The 22,301-nt window shown below is 34.5% G+C and overlaps 1 protein-coding gene across 3 annotated transcripts in view; it reads right to left on the bottom strand.

The window, feature by feature from the left end:
• Window positions 1-22,301, bottom strand: part of CNTN5 (contactin 5) — a 1,537,434-nt gene that overhangs the window by 105,246 nt on the left and 1,409,887 nt on the right. For all 3 annotated transcript variants that reach the window (XM_078147163.1, XM_078147162.1, XM_020996136.2), the window contains one exon: window positions 13,818-13,938. In XM_078147163.1, the coding sequence (XP_078003289.1) occupies window positions 13,818-13,938 (121 nt within the window). The remainder of the gene's footprint in view (window positions 1-13,817; window positions 13,939-22,301) is intronic.

Here is a 22,301-nt window from a genome sequence, read left to right as displayed (position 1 = left end):
ATGTTGTCTTTCTGGGCTTCTCCCCCCCACCCCATTTCACTGTTTTTGTTCCTCTAATTACATCAACATTTCTTCAGTTCACGTTGAATGTCAGTTGTTTTCAGAGCATTACGTTATACCGGCTACTTATTCTTCATATTTTTCCCATTTTCACTTTGTTTTCTGTCTATATTTCCCTCTTTGCTTAATTCAGAAAAGGTGCTTCTTTTTCATTTTCAATAGCATGTGGAGAAGAGGAGATAGTAGGGATCATGAACGAGAGGGACAGATGTTCTGACAAAACCCTTGGGCTTCTCTGATTTACTCTTTTGAAATCTAGGGATTACCATAGTCGCCAGAACAAATGCAAGTTGTGACAATTTGGTGAGTAAATCACTATTATAATACACCACAGCAATAGTTATTTAGATATGGTTTCTGGATCAGCCATATTTTCTCTGAGATTGCCAGATAGTGCCTGGCTGGTCTTGTGTAATTCCAATGGATAGAGTACTAAATTTGAATTAGGCAGACCTGAGTTCAGTTCCTATTTCAGACACATACTAGCTGTGTGACCCTGGGCAAATCATTTAACCTCTGGTTGCCTCAGTTTTCTCATCTGTAAAATGGTGATACCAATGGCTTCTACCTGCCAAGATTGTTGTGAGGATCAATTATTTTTAAATATTTAAAAAATATTTTTATACTTTAAAGTACTTTTAAAACCTCAAAGCACTATATAAATGCCACATATTTTTATTATAATAAGGCAATGCCTATACATGTACTTTTCATTCATAATATTAACACTATCATTTCCTTTTTGTTATTTCATTCAATAGGAACTTTAATTTCATTACTTTTCAATAAAGCTTAATTTGTAAGAGAAGTAATCACAGATCAAAAATGTTTTGAGAACTGGCATATTTTAAAAGTGTACTATTGGTAGGCAATCATGAATCTTTAAGGCTGTGCATGTTCAAGGTTCTCAGAGAACTGATGACATCATCTAGCTCAGGGTCCCCAAATCTTTGTCATCTGAAACATCCAAATATATAGCATAAGGTATGTTGGTGGCCTGTATACCTGGATTAATTGCCTCAATTCTCTGCTTCACTTTGTTTGTCTAAGTCCAATCAGTAAACACCTAAACCAGGGAGATAAACTAAATATCTATTGTAAAGATTTTAACTTTTCATTTTAGGAAATACAGAAACTATTTACCTAACTACCACAAGCTTCAGATTAAGTAAAAATTAGTCAATGATTCCATGCAATGAAATAGCTCTAAGTATTTAATAATTTTTACATGACTAAAATACGTCCATAGTATCTAAATTCTAACAGAAAAGCGATGCTGTCCATCCACTGAGAAATTGTATCTGAAAGGAAAAAAAAAGAGACACTTTATTGTTCAAAATGGGAAAAAATTATTAAAGCAATTCAAATAATTTATTTTAAAAACATGAGTAACCCAGATGCTGACTTGAAGCAAATTTTATAAGATTAATGTCTTAAGTTAGTATTACATAAAAGCTGACGACAGATGAATAAAAGGAATCTTTGAAGAAAGTACTGGATGGGGAGCTACAATGTGCCAGGTATGGTGTTTCTGGAAAGCCTTCTATAAATCTGTTAAACTCTTTATTGTGTGTGACTCATTAAAGTTCTGCCATGGAAATTAGTATAGAAAGAATAATATATGGCAGTATATAGACTGTTAAACCTTGCACAGCATGTTCTTCTTAAGAGTTATATATAGATATGCTTATTACCCATTCCTCATAACTGTACTGTGAAGTAGGTTAGCTAAGATGAAATAATGTATCTATAGTGGCTTGCATACTTCAAGCATTATATAAATGTTACCGTAGTAGTAGTAGTAGTAGTAGTAGTAGTAGTAGTAGTAGTAGTAGTAGTAGTAGTAGTAGTAGTAGTAGTCACACAATTAGTACCCCAGTGAGACAAAGTAGATACTAATGTTGCATGGGGTACTAGGTCTTAAGACAAATTCTAGTTCAGGTATTCCTTACTGTTATAATGCAGTAATATACTACCATCTGATAGGGCACATGTTTGGAATTTTTTTTCATTGTCAGCCTAGATTAGTGGGTAACAGCATTTTTGCAAAGTGGTTGGTTTGGGTTAGGTCTACAATTTTTGGACATAGAACAGAGACTAACTAACTGGATTTTATGGACATAAACTCACAAATTTTGCCTCATTAATTACATACTCTAACTAGCTGAGTTAATCAGTAGTCATCTAGGGGCTGAAAAGAGAGTTAATATTGCCTTCTAATAATTTGACTTATCGGGAATGGGCTGCTTAGAGATGAGAAAACAGAATTTGTAGAAACAGAACTTTCTTAGTGGTTTCCTGCTGACTACAGGCCCATTTTCCACAATTTTTTCCTATACCACTGTGGGATGAGTTATACCAATGTACCACTAAGCTTTTTGAAACAGCCTGACAGATTATACCTCTTCTAGACTGATGGTAAACTTAGAAGAATATTGAAGATACTCTAACTCACTTGGAGAGATGGAGACAATTCGCTGCAGTAAGGACATTTAAATAAGGTGGTCTGAGAGGCTTGATCATTTGTAACAGATGCACTTGATGATGGATGGAATTCAAGGAAAGAGGCTGTAATGCCACCTCTTTGATGCAGTGATATGTGATCAATGCTGCTCATTAGTTTGGCTTAACATTCTGGGAGCCAAGTTTGTGAGACGAATAAGTTAGCTTCAATATACAGATGGGGTTCAGGTGATGGAATGTCTGGGGCAACAGTGATTTTGTATTTTAAGTCAAGTTTACTAATAACAGTTCTATTACTTGAGTTGGCTTGAAAGAAATAATTATATGACCCAATAACCTCCAGAACAAAGCACAATTCAGAGACTTGTTTTGTGTCATAATTTTCTGAGATTAATGAAAATGTCTATTTACTAAGTTGATTTGAGTCTGCTGATGATTTGGTACAGCTGATTAAGTTTGCAGAGTAGAAGAGGAGGAAAAGGGGTTAGCCAAGGGAGAAGAGGAGGGGGAAGAAAAGGAGAATGAAAAAAAGCAAAACAGTGGAGGAGAGGGGAAGAAAGCCTTTAGATGTGTTTTTGGTTTTTTCTGTTTTCTGAATTTGGAGTCAGAGAAACTTGGTTTTGAATCCTGATTGTTGTGTCACCTTGTCCTTGTATCTGAGGCCAGATTTGAAGTCTTGAAGATGAGTTTTCCTGATTCCAAGCTCAGTGCTCTATGTGTTATGTCACCTAGTTGCCACATATACTCTTAGGGACAACTGATATGTTCATTGGTTTTGTTGAACTGCTTAACTTCTCTTTTCATGCTTTGTTACAAAAGAGATAGCTCGGGGTAAGGAAGAAGGCTATATTTGGAAATGAATATAATCTAACAACAAAATGATTTCGCTTTTTTTTAGACTGGACATACTATTTCATTGCTAAAAGACAGTTCCACTGACATCTCTCTAATTTATAGCTTTGGAGTGTTTCCATGGGACACTAAGACATTAAGTGACTTATCTAGGGTCACAGAATCCATATATATATATAGATAGATAGATATAGATCTATGTCTATATCTATATCTATATCTATATCTATATCTATATCTATATCTATATCTATATCTATATCTATATCTATACCTATACCTATACCTATACCTATACCTAGATCTAGATCTAGATCTAGATCTATACCTATATCTATATCTATATCTATATTTATATCTATCTATATCTATATCTATATCTATCTATATCTATATCTATATCTATATCTATATCTATATCTATATCTATATCTATACCTATATCTATATCTATATCTATATATCAGGGGTTGGATTTGGACCCAGGTTCCTTCATTTTTTCCTTTTTATTTTTAGTTTGTACTGATGTTTAACAACAAAACATTTCAACAAAAATTTTAAAAGGAAAAAAAAAACCCTAAGATATAATTTCATAGTTGTTTTAAAATGAATCAGTGAAATAGCTTCAGGTTTAATCTTACTTATAAAATAATAGATTTAAGTATTCTATAAAGACAATTTCCAAATGTTTAACTAGAATCTCAGAGGTGCTCCTTTTACTTTTGTGGTATTAGTATTCTTTAAAATGACCTAAAATGAGGCGTGTTTTTTGTTTTTTAATAGTATTACAACTTGCTAAGCTGGTATTATAGAAAAGTACCATAGAAGAATGTATATGTGTCAATTTTCATGAGAATGAAATTTTTTGTAAATAATATGGTTATAATCATTAATATTTCTATATTTAAAATGCAACTGGAGCACAGGGTGTCCCCAAAAGTCTTTCTGCAGTTTTAAGCTATTTAAAACTACTTAAGTTATTTAAAACCACAGTGACTTTTGGGGACATCTGGTATAAACAGTTCTACCTAATGCCTTCACTCAGGCCTTGTCTACACAAGTATATGCTCCAAAAAAAAACTTGGCTCAGAAGCACCTGGGCCCTATTGTCTGTTCAGCTTCTACAACATGGCATAAGGCCAAAACTGTTACCTAAACTTACCAGCTTTTGCTCCATACGTAGAAATTTTCCCAAATACTCTGAGAAAAGGCAAGAATATTACTTAGAGTATTTCTGGAGGAGGGAGCAGGGTAAAGAACAGAACCCTGCCACAAGAGGGCATCTTAGTTCACAAGAACAATGCCACAAAAAGCAAATTTGTTACAAGAAAATAATAGTTTCTATAATTGAATGCCCATAGTACCTCAGATGACTCATTACTTCATTAATCAGATCTGAAGTCAGGGGGCCTAGATTCTAGCTCTGTCACTCACAGTCTGCAAGACTTTAAGCAAGTCAAATAACCTGTTTGGCCTTCAGTTTCTTTCTCTGTTAAATGAATGCATTTGACCTCTAAAATCCCTTCTAACACTAAATCTAAGATCATTACAGACTATGCACCATAATTACTGCAGAAGAAATATTATGTCCATTTATAATCCTCATATGTTAAAGAATATGGTCATTTGATAATTTTGGGATCAAAATGGTTCTATCTTAATGGAACATTGAAAGGTAGATTGTCATAAGATTAAAGAACTTATAGGATAAACTGACTTTTTGTGATTGGGTTGTTTCTGCCATAGGATCACAGACTTAGAACTGGAGGGGCCCTTCCAATCTCCTCACAGATGAGAAGCCTGGGGCCATGAGAGGCTACCCAGATTCACAGAGATGCTGCATTAAGTGGCAAAACTGAGATTCAAATCCAGGTCCTCTAACTTCATATCTGGTGCTCTAGATTGCCTCTTGCTTGATTGTTGGGTTTCTTCTTTGGTCTTGATATGAAAACAGTCAAATTGATGGTTCACATATATTTTGCCTTCTTTGGGGCTCTAGAATCTTCTGGAAGTCTGGAGAACTCCAGAAGGGCCATGAATATGGTCCTTTAGTACCTATTGAAGATTAATAATGGCTTGAAGAAAAAGACTTATGGAGAAGTCACAATTTTTTTGGGGGGGGAATGGCCTACTAATGACTATGATATAGTAACTTGTGTTTCCATGATGGGGTAAAATACTCCTTGGGAAATCAGAATATGATGACATACTAATTCTCAGAAAAAATAAACAGATTGCTATCAGGAAACGTTTTGTATACCTTGCCACATCATAGAATTGAATACTTGTTTGTTCCTGTCAAAATCTGCTTTTTTTTTTGTTCAGTAGTACAGTCTTATAGATTATTTTCCTCCTGTCCTTAAACAAAGATAATTCTGTCCTACCTGGAGTTTATGGAAATTTGTTGTCCTTTCCATAGTACATAACCCTGCGAATATCTTTACTCTACTTCATCCTGTCTACATCTGCTTTTTCCCCCTCCCAACTTGTCCACACCATTTTCTGTTTTAATGCATATACTTTCTAAAATTAGACAATATATTTGATTTCTTTCTAATCTTTAGGTACTCTGACAAACTTTCCTAAATTATAAAAATAAATGTAATCCTGTAGTCCTATAGTGTCTTCAGCTACAGTCATTCCTTAATAGGGACAACTAGGTGGCAAATTAAATGGAGCATCGCACCTGGAGTCAGAAAACCTAAATTCAAATCCAGCCCCAGATACTAGCTTTTTGGCCCTGGGCAAGTCACTTACCCTTTGTTTCTTTATTTGCAAAATGGGGATAACAATGGCAGCCATTTCAAGGGTTATAATAAAGATCAAATGAGATAATAGTTATAAATCACTTAGCACAGTGCTTGGCACATAGTAGGCTCTTAATAAGTACTTGTTCCCTTACCTTCCCCTTAAGTACCAAAAAATATAGAATTTCATCTCAGGTTTCCAAGAATTACAAATGTGAATACAAATCTGTTTAACTGGATTCTGCCCTGTTTGCATAAAACAACACCAATCACACATTTTAGAAAATACAAGGAAGATTTATTTAAATCAGAATCAACTTTACTAAGTTTTGCTCATCTATTCTTATTCTTGGCAATAACAGACTTCATCTGGTGTTCAAGAGTTCTTTCTGACTCTTTCACCTCAATTGCTCTAACTAGTTAGAGAGCTAATTGGCTTTGTAATTTCAAATTAAAGAGTATGTAGTGAAACGGAGACATTACCTTTGCCAGGTGTTGCCAGAAGAACAAAAGCCAATCTGCAGTTTTAAAACAATAGAAAAAAAGCACAAGTGGTTTCTTCCCAGCAAGGTGAGTTTTTTTTTCCCTCTATCAAGTCTGCTTAGGAATTGCTTCAGTGAAGAATGATAAAGAAATAAAAGTATGGGATGTCTTGTACTGTAAGTATAAACAAGATAATTGTTTTAGAATGACAGTGGGCAAACCTTGGGTGAAATGAAATTAAGTTTTAAAGCAGAGTCTAAAAACTTACCATTCTTCCATTGTCTTGTTTGGACATGGGCCATGTCATTAGTCAAACGCCAGCAATAACTTGGATATTTATACACTGCACTTATGAAACCTCAATACTACCGTGATAACACACAAGTACACACATGAATCAAATGCATATATATACATATATGTATGTGTGTATGTGTATGTATAAAATTTTCTTTCTTCGGCATCATGAAAAATGAGGTACTTGGCTATCCTAAGAAAAGATTGGTTAATACAGCCATAAGTTACAACTGAAATCTTGAAAGACAACCAAGGAAAGGAAAATATCCAATAGTTCCCCCCTGGAGAGACAGTGGACAGTTAATATACTGAAAAAAATATCATAAAGTCATGGATTCAGATATGGAGGAAACTTGCCTCAGAAATCATCTAGTCCATATTACAAACGAGGAGACTAAGGCCAAGAGAGGTAAAATGATTGCTTAAGGTCACACTGGGTGTAAGCATCAGAGGTGGGATTTGAACCCAGGTTCTCTCACTGTAATGTCAGCCCTAGAAATCAATCATTGATAAGTTCATTCTAGCCATGTAGTGTGAAAAGTGGATATTTAAAGCCGTTGTTCAAATAATGAAAAAAAACCCACCCCAGATTGTGTTTTCTCATTAATTAGTTGCATAAAATTAATCATGAAAGTATAAAAAAGTAATTTTTTTGAACTGGATAACTATGAGGACATAGATAACGTAGTACTTAGATGCCTAGAATTTTTTTTTGAATAGAAGATAAAAGTCAGTCAAAACTTTTGCTAAGAAAATTTTGAGAGCAATGGAGGTTATACCCATATAATCCAAAGCTGACAAACTGAAAAAGGAAAAAAAAATATTTCATTCAATCATTTGTGATCTACAGCATGTTAATCAATACCTCCTTAACACAAACCCCTTACCTGAATACTAATTCTGTGTTTGCATGCATACAGACACAATGTTGTATACACACATATTCAAACACACACAGACACACAGATTTAATTGTTTTGACTGTATTTTTAGATCTGCTCAGTCAAGCAACCAATCAGTTAAATTAAATAAATTTAAAATTAGCAAGCCCAAATCAGACAAATCAGTTCTTTGATATTAGGTGGATAAAAAGATAAGTTAGGCTCCTATCTGATGTCTTCTCCACTTTTTAAGTTTTTTTGGGGGGATCATGAAACCACAGCCCAAACACAGAAGTCACTGAAACTCCACTGAGACGTGGCTCTTCTACTCTGACATAGCCTTGTTTCTACTTCCCCCCAGCGCAGTTACAAAAAAGGCAAAAGTTTAGCCCCAGAGAAAACTAATATTTCTTTGTAGCAAATAAAATCTTACTTGATATTAGTGTTATCAGAATAACTGATATTCTATTTAGTCTCTAAAACTGTATAAGGTTCTATCGGGGTGACAGCAATGTAATTAGCGAAAAAAAGCGCAAAAGTTCAAAATTAGCTAAAGAGCCAAAAGAAAGTTATCCTGCATTCAGTCAATCTTGCTTGTAAAGCCCAAGACAGGCACATGAGTGATATGTTTTCAATATATCCATAGTCTTGTCTGAAGCCAGGGCTTAACATAGCACTAATGATTGATTGAGTGAAGCCAAGGACTTGATATTAGCCAAAAAACCAGAAGTAATTACCAAACTCAAGCTCAGAATCTTCATGTTAGCTCATTGTCTAAATAGGGCCAGAGATGGGATCTCTGATTTCACTAATAAAGGGAGCTTCATATGGAAAGGTGAGGTAACTTTATTTATGTACTTTCTCTGCAATGTATTAAGAGTTACCCTACGGCAATGAGAGGTTAAAATGACTTGCCCAGAGTCATAAAGCCAGTACATGTCAGAAGTTGGACTTGAATCCAGGTCTTCCTGTCTTCAAGGAAATCTTTAAATCTATGCTTTCTTTCAGAAGTAAAATTTTATTCCACCTAATTTTAAGACCTTTTATATTTTTACTTCAAATGAACAGAAACATTTGCTCTTACTTTAGATTTTGTTTTAAATTAATTATTTGTGAATTAAGTTCTAATTAATATTCATTTCCTAATTAATACTTATTAATATTCAGAGGCAATTCATTGTAATGGAAAGAGTACTGGGATCAGAGGTAGGAGAGACTTAAATTGGACTTTTGACTTTGACATTTCACCAGGTGTCCCTCCATCATTCTGAGATTCAGTTCAATTGTCTATATAATGCTGTCAAAACCAAGTGTACTATATGACTCAGAGTTATGAGAAATAGTTTTTGAAAACTTTAAGGTCAATTATGAGAGTGATTTGTAAATGTATTATTCATTACACCTAAGAAAATTACTTGAGAAATTAATTGTAATTTCCGTTGCACCTCAACTTAACTGAGATTTCCTTCCCTACCCCCAGGCTCCAAACACTGTAGCATATTGACAAACTCAGCTCCCCTTCTTAACATTACTAAGTTTATATTCTTAACAATGGAACCTCCTGATAAGGAAAATCCGAAACTATCATCATTCTGAAGGTATGTACAGTTCTCTAATATCGAATGTAAAGACCCTTCAAAAATTGCGGAAACAACTTACTGCACAATACTCAAATGTGAGAAAAGGAAAACAATAAAAAAAGTTGCTTTAAATACTTTGTGAACTTTTGTGCTTTGAAATTTTGAAAAGTAGTCACATTTAAACTTTTTGGATCAATTCTATTATTATCATGACCTCTGTGTCTCACTAGTGCAGTGCTGTAAATAGGAAACCAAATAATAGCTCACTCCAAGGTGAAAGACAGACTGTTTATGTGAGATATTTGAGACTGAGACAAATCAGTGCTGTCTTCCTCCTCACCACAATTATTCAGAAAGTATTATCAAACATTCCCTGAACCACATTCGCCTCCTTTGGGCCTGAGAACAGTAATGCTTTATACTTTTGGATTCAGAGAAAAGAAAGTCCTTCAACTCTCCCTTCTGTTATAACAAGATCATCAGTGCAAAGTTGTACAGTTCTGTAAGCTCGAGGGGGAAACATCACATGAAATCACAGCTGAGAGGGATCTCAGTCTTTGTTTCTCAAGTATCTAGCACAGATTTTCCTTATAGTATGTAACTTAATAAAATGGCCTTTTTGTCAGTCCTCATCCTTCTTGACATCTCTACAGCATTTAATACTGTTGACCACCCTTTTCTCCCAGATATTCTCTCCTCTCTGGGTTTTCATGAAACTCCTCTTTCATGTCTGCCTGCTCATTCTGTCTTCTGTACTGGATCATCATCAATGGCCCACTGTCTGACAGGTGAATCACAAGTTGCTCTCCTGAACCCACCTGTCTTTCTATATTCTCTCTGTTTGTGATTTCATCAGTTTCCTTGGCTTCAACTGTCATCTCTTTGTAGATGACTCCTAGATTCACATACCCATTCCTAGACTCTCTTTTGAGTTCAAGGTTCATACCATCAGCCTCTTATTGGACAAAAGAAATCAGGTGAAGAAAGGAAAGTAAATGAAATTTCAATGGACTTATTTTTAAAAGGGAGAAATAGGCTGTGAGAGTTTGAGAGGAGAAAGATAAATTGGTTTGAAAAGCAGCATTTGATTTGTACATTGCAAGGAAGAAGCTGAGGGAGGGTGGGTTAAAGGTTTGTCTTGAATTGACCTTCATTGCCTCAGTGAATTCTTAGGCATTCCAGGAAGGCATATTCACATGAATGGAGTTCTCACCCAACTTTAGGGCACAGAGAACACATGTCTAGAAGAACTAAGAAGGTATTTTTTTTTCTGAGAGCAAGTCATAATAGACCTTCACCACCAAAATACAGAGATTACCCCACAAGCTGTGCCCTTTTGAAAACTACTTCAAAGCAGAATAGCAAGAGTAATGAAGATCATGAAAATTTAAAGTTTTGGGAGCTTCCCCTGGATGTGATGGTAGCTGAACCTTCTGCCTAAACCTTTCTTTAACTGTTTAAATTTAACTCATTTTGATCCTGAAAGCCATACATTACTTTCCTCAGCAGTATTTATGTCCTGAGTATAAAATTATCTTTCTATGTGATCTGAGAATCATATTATTTATATTATTATACGAGAAAATAATTTATATTTCTCTTCTTAGGTTCTTTTTATTGTGACAGTTCTTTTTAAATTGTCCAAGAGTCTTAGTTCTTTTCAATGAAACATCCTCATCAGTGACATTCAATGTCTCTCTCTCTCCACCCCCTCTTCCTCTCTCTCTTCCTCTCTCTGTCCCCTCTTTATCTCCCTATACCTCCCCAATAAAGCACTATAATTCTATTGATTTTAAAAGAGTTCCCCATGGTATCATCTATGCATACCTTCTGTAGTGTTATATCATACTAGAAGAAGTCTCTAAAATTGTGGACAGTTGTTCAGGTGTGTCGCCTTTTCATTTTATACCATACCAGAATAATTTCCTCTAGCATATTCATTACTTCTATTATGGTTTTCCAAATTATGCATAATGCCATCATAATACTGCTTCACTGAATATTAAGTGCTTAAAACAAGTGATTTTTATGCTTCAGATGATTATTTATGGGGAAATTCCATTTTTGGAAGATGATAATAGTAGATTAGAGGCGAATAACACTGCTGATATTCACGGACAACATATAGCCCTAGTCACAGTGGAAATAAGTATTGCAGATAGTCCTTAATGTATCAGAGGCACCATGCAGAAATTGTTGGTGTCTACATAGGCACTACTAGATTTAGAGGTCTGCAGAATCAAACTTTTGAGTGGCTTTGATGAGATCAGGAGAAATAGAATTTCTTATACGGAAATATGTAGATTTCCTAAATCTCCACTTATAGTGTATAAGAGGGATGGGAACATTCTCTTCCCCATACTGGTTTAATCCCAGGGCTAACATAGTTCACTCACTTCCTGAAATCCTTAATCCTTAAATCTAATACAGTGATCACCTCCTACAGAAGAGATAAACAAATAATGGAATTCCCTTTTTTTCTCCCCATTCTTATATGACATACTTCCAAATAACCTTTTGTTTGACTCTGCTATTGAAATCATGGCTAGCATCATAAATGATTTAACCTAAAAAGCTTCACTCTGATCCTCTAGCCTGGAACTGGATAAATACCAGACATTTTATACCAGTGAATGGAGGCATAAAGGAAGAGAGAGGGATATATGAAGGCTATATTAAAATTCTATATAAAAATAAACAACTCCCAACCATCTAATATCTATTAGTCACTAGGAATTATTGATTTAAAACTGTGTGTGTGTCAGGGTGAAGGGGAGGGGAGAGAAGACCAGAACAACTGTCAACTCAGTGCTTAGATCTGGTTTGGTCCAATTGGACAACACAATAGTATTTACTTAGCCATTTATGTTAATTTTAGAGGAATAATACAAAGATATAATAGGAAATTGGCTACTTGATCAAACTAGCAAAGTGAAAACTCCTGAGTTGAATGTTACATGAATATTCAGACAATAGCAACCTGTTTGAAATTGCTATCAAGTATAATTCTGGAATTTATGTATTCTATCATTTCCTAGGCATAAAGCCAAAGGCTAGATGAGCAGAACATGAAACAGCCAAACTTGAGTAATGTTCCAAGCCTTGTTTAGTTTAATTTTACTTACAAAGCAGTATGTGAGCATGCTATTTCAATTCACCCCTTGCAATATCCAAAAAGAATAATAAGGGAGTCCAAATTGCATTGTTCCTTTTTTTTGAAATGCTCCAATCGAAGTAGCATCATTCTAAATGACTACCAAGTACGAAAGAATAAACAGAGATAATCTAAAGTAGACTAGGTGAGCTGAAGAAATGCAATTGTTCCATAAACTTGACTGCTGTGAAAGGGAAGGTAGTTTATAAGACTCATTAATGTAGCACAAAGGTGGACTTTTAGGTAACTAGATTTCTATGAAAGGGATGAACACTCTGAGTAAGCTAAATGTTTATAACAGGCCAATAATAAAGATGCATACTCTCCACATAAGCTCAAGTGAAACACAGTTAGCCTAAAAAAAGTGAATGAGTCTCCCCACATGAGGAAATAACATTTCTTCTCTTAGAAACATTTTTTTTTTACCAATAATGGACATAAAACAGAAGTCAATAAACACTTGAATAGAAATGGCTAAATGCTAGTATTGGAAAACTCGTATATTTTGTATTTTCTCTTTAGTATTTCCACAATTTTGAGATTTTAAATATGATTTTATAATTAGTGGGAACTGTGCAAGATAGATAAATGACAAGACGTTATTCCAGAACATAAGGATTTGCTACCATTGGATAAAATGAGAAAGCTATATGGCCAGAGAATTAATAAAGATCATGACATGCAATACACAATGATATTCAAGAAGCAAAATATGGAAGATTAAAATATATATGTTTGGATCTGTGATTTCAATAAAACAGTGAGTTTTAGCCACTATTTATTCACAGATAGTCTTTATGTTAACATCTTCAGATATTTTAGGCCCCTGTTAGTTAATAGGCCTAAATGTTATGTTATACATGAAGTTCTCTTTTTTTTCTTTCACAAAAACAGGATCTAAGAGTTACTGAAACAATATGTATACTTGCTGTAACAGTTTTAAAAATTTTACTTACAAAGTCCAAATGTCTTATTGACTCAAGAGTTTAATTTTTAAAATTCTGTTTGGCATTGTTGACAGTTCCATTCACCAAACTGCACTAAATAAAGATGTTTATAATTTCTTGTTACTGAAAATACCTTGGTTTTTCTCATTGGGTTTGTTGATTGTGTCATTAACTACGACCCAATTTACCATTTAGGTTCTTTCAGAGACAAAGGTTAAACAAAAAAAGACATGTATTGTAAAACTGGAAGTATAATGCACAGTACTGATGTGCTCAAAGTACATGCATTTAATCTCCTTTGTATGATAATTTATGGTGATCATGCCTTCAGACTGCACTATGAACATACTCACCCCTAACAAGAAGATCTGCCTCATCTGACACACTGTCGGCTGTGGTCTGTACCCTGCAGCCATATCTCCCAGCATGCATCAGAAGGATGTTCCTGATCATTAAATCTGCAGAGGATGCTTGCTGAAAGAGGGATGAAGTGCCAGTTTAAAATGTTGCAAACCTGCCTGGTTCAAGGTGGCTTTTAAGGGGAGTGGGGAGGGAACTTTGCATATTTAGTCAAAGTACCCATCTTAGGACTTTACAATTTTTATAACGACAATTCAAAATTCAAACATGTCCACTCTAAGGAAAGCATGTTAATTATTTTAAAGCAATTATTAATTGGGGATAAAAGACATAGACATGTTTATGCTGCATTTAAAGATTTAACAGCCAAAGAAAGCCCTTTTAGGAAATATATTTGATATGTACGTTCAAATTTATCATAGGTTTCAAAATTGCAGAAAAAGTGATCAATGAATAATAAAATGCAGCTTTCTTACTCATGGATTGTCCCATTTTTGTTTTAAGAATGAACATACTCTTAATGGGCAAAACAGCTCCTATGAAAGTAAGAAGACAGAAAAGAAATCCTCATATTGGCTGGCTACAGTAACTCCTCAGACTGGCTCATGGGAAACAGTCTCAGAAAAGACCTGAGTTGTTGTTTTCTAGTCTCCTTAAGCACATTCCTTAGCAAAAAGAGGAATTCTTTTCAGAGCAATCAAGACCGAGGTGTTAAGATTAGCACCAATCTTTTTTAATCAGTGTTGTAAGTTACAGAATGCACAGAAAGCTCAAAACAGCCTATTCTTGGTTGGAGCATGATTAGAACATAATCAGAACAACTGCAGTTATGATGATAAATAGGCATCAAGGAAAATACCTTTTAGATTTATCAGTTCATAGGATCTGTGATAATCTTACATTGTAGAATGAATGGTGCAAACAAACCATTTGTTATTTGATTTTATCTCCTGCTGTCTCAGAGAAGAAATGATTTCCTTTATTATGATGCATATGTGAAGATCAGCTATTTATAACAACTGGATGAACATTTGTTTCAGGTAATGATATTGCAAAACTTAAATACTCTTTAAAGCTTCCATGATACAAAGGACAAGTGAGTGGAATGACTGTAGGTATCTCTTGCATGGATCTCTGCTATTGGCAATGATTACTTTAAAGATTACCCACATTTCTGTTAATTAATAATATCTGAGCACATGAACAAAGGTTTAAGGTGTGACATAATAAATTGAAAGAGGCCAAAATCAGTTGTTTGGGCTCCAAATTAAGCCACATGATGGTTATGTGGGTCAAGAGGAGTCTGAAGGGCAGCTTGCTATTGTCTGTGGAATACTATAGATGGGATTCTCACAATGGGTAAGAGCTTGCACTGGCTGGTTTCTGAGGTTTCTTCTAACTCTAAACTTCTATAATTTTATGATTCCATTGTAAAGGTGGCCTAGTGGAGAGTGGAGTCAGAAGTCCTGCCTCTGACACATACTTGGCAATGTGGACATGAGCAAAGTACTTGACGCCTCAGTGCCCTTGGTAACTTTCTAAGACTAGATAAGTTGCAACCTAACTGAAGATCTGCATGGGTCGAAGGGGTTTCCATACTGTGGATTGCTCACATAGATAAAATCAGAGGTTTGAAACACACACACACACACACACACACACACACACACACACACACATACAATGATAAAACATTACATTTTAAAACTTTGCTTGTTCTTGGAACATAGTTTACTGGACATTTTGCAACAATTTTAATTTTGGTTCTTTCTTTACTCTTATACAGGTTGATATCATGAAAATTCTGACAATGGCGCTAGCTGTTAGGAGCACTTTCTTATGTTGTAGATAATGTGAATACATTGTTTTCTGGGAAATCACCAGAAGCTACTTGTGGGTCTCTCTGTGTATGGCTTCTTTGAGGTAATAATTTCTGAACCATATCTAGAATATTCCTAATCTGGAAATGCTTCATTATGAGGTTGTATCAGTATTTTTTTAATTTTGTCTGGAAGCATGATGGGACTTTGTTTTCTTATTACCGTATTCAGAATAAGTTATTTCACAAGGACTTAAAAGAATCCTTCGTGTAACCATTGTTAAGGTATAGCCTTAACTTGAAGTCTGTGAGCTTTTAAAAAATATTTGGATAACTGTATTACAATATAATTGATTTCCTTTATATCTAATATATTTTATTTTATACATGTAAAATCCTCATTCTGAGAAGGGGTCCTTACACTTTTCTAGACAGCCAAAGGGTTACATGACATAAAAAACTTAAGAATCTCTGGTCTACATATTTTAAGAAATGGATATATGGTGAAAAATACATAAAAATGTCATAACAAATATTTCAGAGTGTATACTTTTTGCCCACCGTACATATTCCATTCCTAATAGCCTTGGGAGAAACTGTTATACAAGACTATAACAGAGCATTTTATGAGCCTCATCTAGTTGTCCTCTACTGTCTACTACTTCCATATCTTCAAAAGGCAGAGTACTTATAGGTCTCACACAACTTTATATTTTAAGGCCACAGGTCCAGACTCATACACCTTTAAACTTTAGGAATTTTTTTTTTGCTTTCATGTTTACCTTAAAGAAAATCACTTTGTACATCTCAAGGTCATTTTTTTACATTTTTTTGTGACTATTATTAAAAGTTTTGATTATATTAATGACAGAAACAAACAACACACATTTATAAACATAACTCAAAGTTTTAAATCAAGAGTTCAAATCTATATGCTTCAAGATCTTCGTTTCTTAGTTGATTAAGGCCCAATTTATACCACATGAGGAAATTAGCTATTAATAACAAATGTGTTTCATTTGATATCATAGACAGCTCAATGGTACATCTAATTAATTTAACCAGTATATTCAGTGCCTACTATACTACAATTGGAAGCCATGTTTTTGGATGTCCAATATGGTTCAGAGTCTGATACGTTCCCTGATGACTATTGGGTAGTGTCTTATATTTTCAGGTTTCATGCTTTTTTGTTTTTTACTATTTGTTTACATCACATTTATATCCAAAGTTAAAGTTTTAGATTGCACAAATTCTTCATATCCATTTTGTACATGGCTCAAGGACTAGAATCTAAAAGCTACTGGAGGATCAAATTAAACATATTCTAAGAAGAATAGAGGGACAAGGTTTATAGATGTTAGTGGAAGGCAAAATGTTGTGGGAAGATCACTAGAATGAGAATCAAGAAATAAGTCTAGTCTCTGTCACTTACTAGTTAGTTAGTAAAGTTAGTAAAGTTAATAAAATAAGTAAAACTTGGTCAAATTTTAGTTTTTCCCCATGTAAAATGGAGGGGGCACTGTATGCCTTCTCTATTCCATTATACCTCTGGAATTCTATTATTCAGTGGCTATTGTGTCAAAAAGATATGACTGGTCTATCTTGTTAGGTTTACTTCAATGTCATTAGAAGAGTTATGCAGCTACAATAGCTGACAATAAATTTGGTGTAAATATTCACAAAGCAGGAATGGACTGATCATAGTACGGCAAGGTGAACAAATGCCAGAGGACCCAGGCTGTCTACACTATTGAGACTTTATCAATTGGGAAGATGTAAATCTTCCCTGATAAGAGGGATCTTTATTTATTTGTTATCAAAACATCAGTAATTCAGAAATGTTTGCTAATATGTTCAATGTTTTCTGTCAGCTGAAGTATGTATAATCTGGTGAACTATTTCACAGTTGCTAAGGTAGCTCCTGGTGGTATAATGAAAGCTCTATGAGCAATAGAAGAGCCAGGTAAAGAGACCCTTAGGAAGTGGAAGAGTGCCTCAATATGTCACAGAATTGCAGAATCACATATACATCTAGAGCTGTGGGAATCTTTAGAGGCCATCAGTTCTAATCTCTTGCATTTTAAACACGAGGACCATGAAAGTTAAACAGCCTGTTACAAGTCATAAGGCAACCTTGTATTAAAGGTGGGACTTGAAACTGGGTCCTCAAACTACCAACTCAGGGCTTTGTTCACTGCACCAGGCATAAGTGCCTTACTTATTTGCTTCCTTGCTTCTTCATAGAACCATAGAATTTTAGAGCTAGAAAGGGACTTAGAAATTATCTTGTCCAGGGCAGCTAAGTGGCACAGTGGATAGAGCACTGGCCCTGGAGTGAGAAGGACCTAAATTCAAGTCTGTCCTCAGATACTTACTAGCTGTGTGATGGAGGAGGAGGGGGAGGGGAAGGGGGAGGAGGGGGAGGAAGGAGGATAAGAAGTCATCTTGACCAATTTTCCTATCTCACAGATGAATAAACTGAGACCAAGAATAGCCTTTATATGACATAACTGAAGGTACTTCAGTAATGTTCCAAATGTAACCTAGATTTTTATTCTCAATTCTTTCTCTGCTATTACATTTCAGAATCAATCCTATTTTATATAAATGGCCTTGCCACTCAACTGAAAAAAGCACAGATAAATTATATATAAAAGTCATATATTAAAATCCACATCACAATGAGGCAATAATGTGTGCAGTTTGGAGGCCTGCTGAGAGCATGGAGATCAAGGGGCATCAGGAGTAATTATATATATATATATAATATAAAACATGATTTAAATTTAAAAATTTAAAAAAGAAAACTGATTTATAAGAAAATAATTTAATGACATATAATTAATTATGTCTTCACAGCCCACGGCAAATCTCAAGTTATCTAATTATATGATGAATTTAGAATGCTCTTCAAAGTCTATGAGCAAACAGTGTTTAAAAAACAAATAAACCACATATACAAAAAGGGAAATTTCAAGATTTGCTCTTTGGATGAACTTCCCTCCTGACCTTCCTCAAAAGTTGCACAAAACCCTACTCCCACAAACTTCCACTCATGTTCACACACACTTAGGCCAGTACACAAAGTATAAATTATAAGAACCATTATAACATCCAAGAAAAAGAAATATTCTAGCTAATAAAGATGTTTAGGCTATCGTATGTTCTTTCATAACAAAAGATAAGATTTTTGAAATCACTAGGAAAAATTTTAAGAGATCAAATGTTTGAGTGGTACATCAAATCCTAAATTTGAAATTTATACACTGGAAATACACTGGATAACTGGAAAACGGTCTGACAGAAATTAGGCTTAGATCAATACCTCATGCCATATTCTACCATATATTTTAAATGAATACATGACCTTAATTAATATAAAATACTATACCGTTAAAAATGGGAAGAAAAACCTTCCACAGCTAAGGGTAGGAAATATTTTCTTTACCAAACAAGGATTAGGGGGCAATTACAAAAGATAAAGGTTACATGAAACAGAAAAGCTTCCTCACAAACAAAATTAATGCACATAAGACAGGAATGGAAGTGTCAAAGGGAAAAAAGGTCTTTGTATTAAATTTCTTTGAAAAGTGGTATCTAAAGATATATGAACAATTAACACACAGATATCACTAAAAATCAAATAGTTCTCAAAAGAACTGCAAACTGTTTACAACAATATGAAAGAATGCTCCAAATCACTAATAACAAGAGAAATGCAAATCAAAACAATCCTGAGGGTTTTTTTTAACTTCATATGCTGCAAAATTGGCAAAGATGACAAAATATGGGAATAGTCAATGTTGTATTGGCTATGAGAAAATCTGAATCCAAAATTCACAGAACAAATCCCCCTAATAAAAAGATTTGTTCTGTAAAACTTGGACTCAGTCAAAAGGCTATACCCAAGGACCTAGAAGGGCATAGGTTCCCCACCCAAAGTTCATACCCTTTGACCTAGAGATTCCATTACTAGGTTTATATCCTAAGAAAGCTATTGATAAGAAGCAAGTCTCCATATACACCAAAATATTCATTCCAATATTTTTTTCTGATGGCAAAGAATTGGAAAACAAAATTGATACCCATTGATTGGGGAAGTAGTTGAACATGATACATTAATATAATGGAATATTACTGTACTTTTATGAAATGATGAATGTGATGAATACCAGGAAGCATGGAAAGATCTACACAAACTGATATAGAATGAGGTAATCAGAGCCAAGAAAAAAAAATACACACAATAACTGCAACAACATAAATGGAAAGAAACTTCACCTTCACCAAAAAGTAAATACTACATAATTACAAAGAATAAGTATAACTTGAAAGCAGTGACATACAGAGACACCTCAACCCCATATATTTTCTAGAGGTGGGAGGTCCATTAGTGTGGTACATGGCACATTTTTTCCCACTTTTGTGAGACATTGATCCATCTTGCCGATTTTCCCCCTCTTTTTCTTTTTATGTTTGGCCTTTTGAAAATTTTATTTATACTATGATATAATATAATTTCTTGGGGATAGGGAAGACATGACCTTTTGTTTACCCCAAAACAAAATAAATCAATAAAATGTATTTGAAAATAAACTGGGAAAGATAATTTCAAATATTTCAAGGAACAAACCTATACTCATTGATGGCTTTTTGCACAGCACACCATATTGGCAAGCATCAAAAATCTTTCATTTTCATACTCCTGTTCTGAAATGATTATTTCATTTTTCTGCCTTCTCCTTTCCTCCTCTCTTGACCTGATACATTTTTCTAATTTCTTCAAATATCTTTTATTTTTCCTTTCTTGGTCAAAGATCACATACTATGCTGCTTTGCTGTGGCACTGTAGTGAGAGGTGAACTTTTTATATGATGATGAGGAAATTCCATTAGTTTTGAGAAAAAGATTCACAGAAGTCAGCAGATAAAGGCAAATAAGGTCTTCTCTAGCCTGTCCTTTACTTGACTCTTCTACTTAATAGCTTGCAATCCCTCTATAAACAGGCTGCATCTCCATCACTGCCTATCACTGACATAAAACCAATGGCCATATTTTTTAAAGTACTGAGCATGTATTGGGAGCCAAGAATATTCAAGGAGCTGGAATAAGCTCATTTTTAATAGATCCCTTTGTTTGGGCTTTATATATGCATCACATATATGGACAATTCTAAATAGGAGAGATTAAAAAGAAAATGATTTGATCTTGGAGACTAAACCTAAATTACCCTCTCAGTAGATTTACCGATCTTTCAAGACGAGTAATGAGAAGAATTCATGAGGGAGCCCATTATACTCAATCTCAGCCCACAGCTTGCAGTTCCTGATGGAAAACCTGCATGATTTAGTGAACTTTTAATGAAACGGTTACTTCTAACAGATGCTTGCTTTCTTACATTTACACTTCATTTTCACTTTCCCTCTCAGCAGTTATGCTATCTCTTTTTGTGTTCATTGATAATCATTTTCCTTTATACTTTTCTTTTGTGGTGTTTTTGGCTTTAGGAGCTATAGCATCAAAGGTGCTTCTGAAAACTTGAAGTTTAGAAAAGACTGTTTTGACTGATTGTCCACAATGAGCTTCTCTTGTACAACCAGCAAGTCTGGAACACTTACATGTACTGGTCACACAATAGGATGCCTATAGGATCCCTTTAGCTACAGCATCCTACTGGTTTTTGAGACTTTCATTTTTGGTCTTTAATAGTACACTGAGATGTCCTCTTTTAGAAAGGAAAAGATAGGTGGAGAAAACTTCTGTGTCATTCTTCTTTCTGAATGCTGCTTGTTCAATTCATTTTGCTCTTCCTCATATGTTTCTCTATCCCCTTTCTTTTACAATTTCTAGGTCTCATGTCTAGATTCTTTTCAAATTTATTAACAAATTAATAATTAATCTGCAAGATTCTATTATCATCACTTTGTAGATGTAAGTTTGTAAATCCAGGATGCTAAACTATTAATTTCTTCTAAGGTACTTGATTATAATTAAGGTATATTGTCATTGGCTGGTAGTGATGGTCATGTGCTCTGAAACAAAATGTACACATATTCATATATAAATACAGTTTGAAACACTGTCTCATCAGGGCTGAAAATGCATGGTCCTCTCATAGAAATGATTCTACTCTGACTGGCATGGGATCTTTGACCTGCTCAGTTTCTGACCTGATCAGTTTTCTTTTCCTCAGGCAGCATGGTGTCCCTCCTACTCGCGGTGAGCTCTAGGTATTATTGCTAAGCTTCACACAGATTGCTAATTCACCAGCCTCAACATCCTTGGCAGTAGAGATTGTAGGTGGGAGCTGCTCAACTTGGCAACATAAACATATTTTAAGCTGAGAACCAGACTATAGTATGAAATTTCCAGACCTTTCCTTAACAACAACAAAAATGCATAGAAATGGCTAAACATAAGAATAAACAATAAAGTTGATAGTCTTAGAGAATGTGAGTGTCTTAACAGAATAAGAACCTAGACATAGTTTGGTACCTTTCCTGATATTTCTTTTTCTTTCCTGGTATTTTGTAGCTATTATCAATCACCACTTAATCTACACTTGATCTCTACAATCTTTGGTTAGAAATTTCTTTTCATAAATCATTCTTCTTCTTAAGAGTCCAAAGTTTTGGAGGATTTTCCTTTCTACTTA

The sequence above is a fragment of the Phascolarctos cinereus genome, unplaced genomic scaffold, assembly GCF_003287225.1.
Source record: "Phascolarctos cinereus isolate Bilbo 61053 unplaced genomic scaffold, phaCin_HiC Scaffold_726;HRSCAF=1367, whole genome shotgun sequence".
NCBI classification, from domain to species: domain Eukaryota; kingdom Metazoa; phylum Chordata; class Mammalia; order Diprotodontia; family Phascolarctidae; genus Phascolarctos; species Phascolarctos cinereus.
The sequence above is the reverse complement of the archived record's forward strand: the minus strand, read 5'-3'. Positions and strand labels throughout refer to the sequence as shown.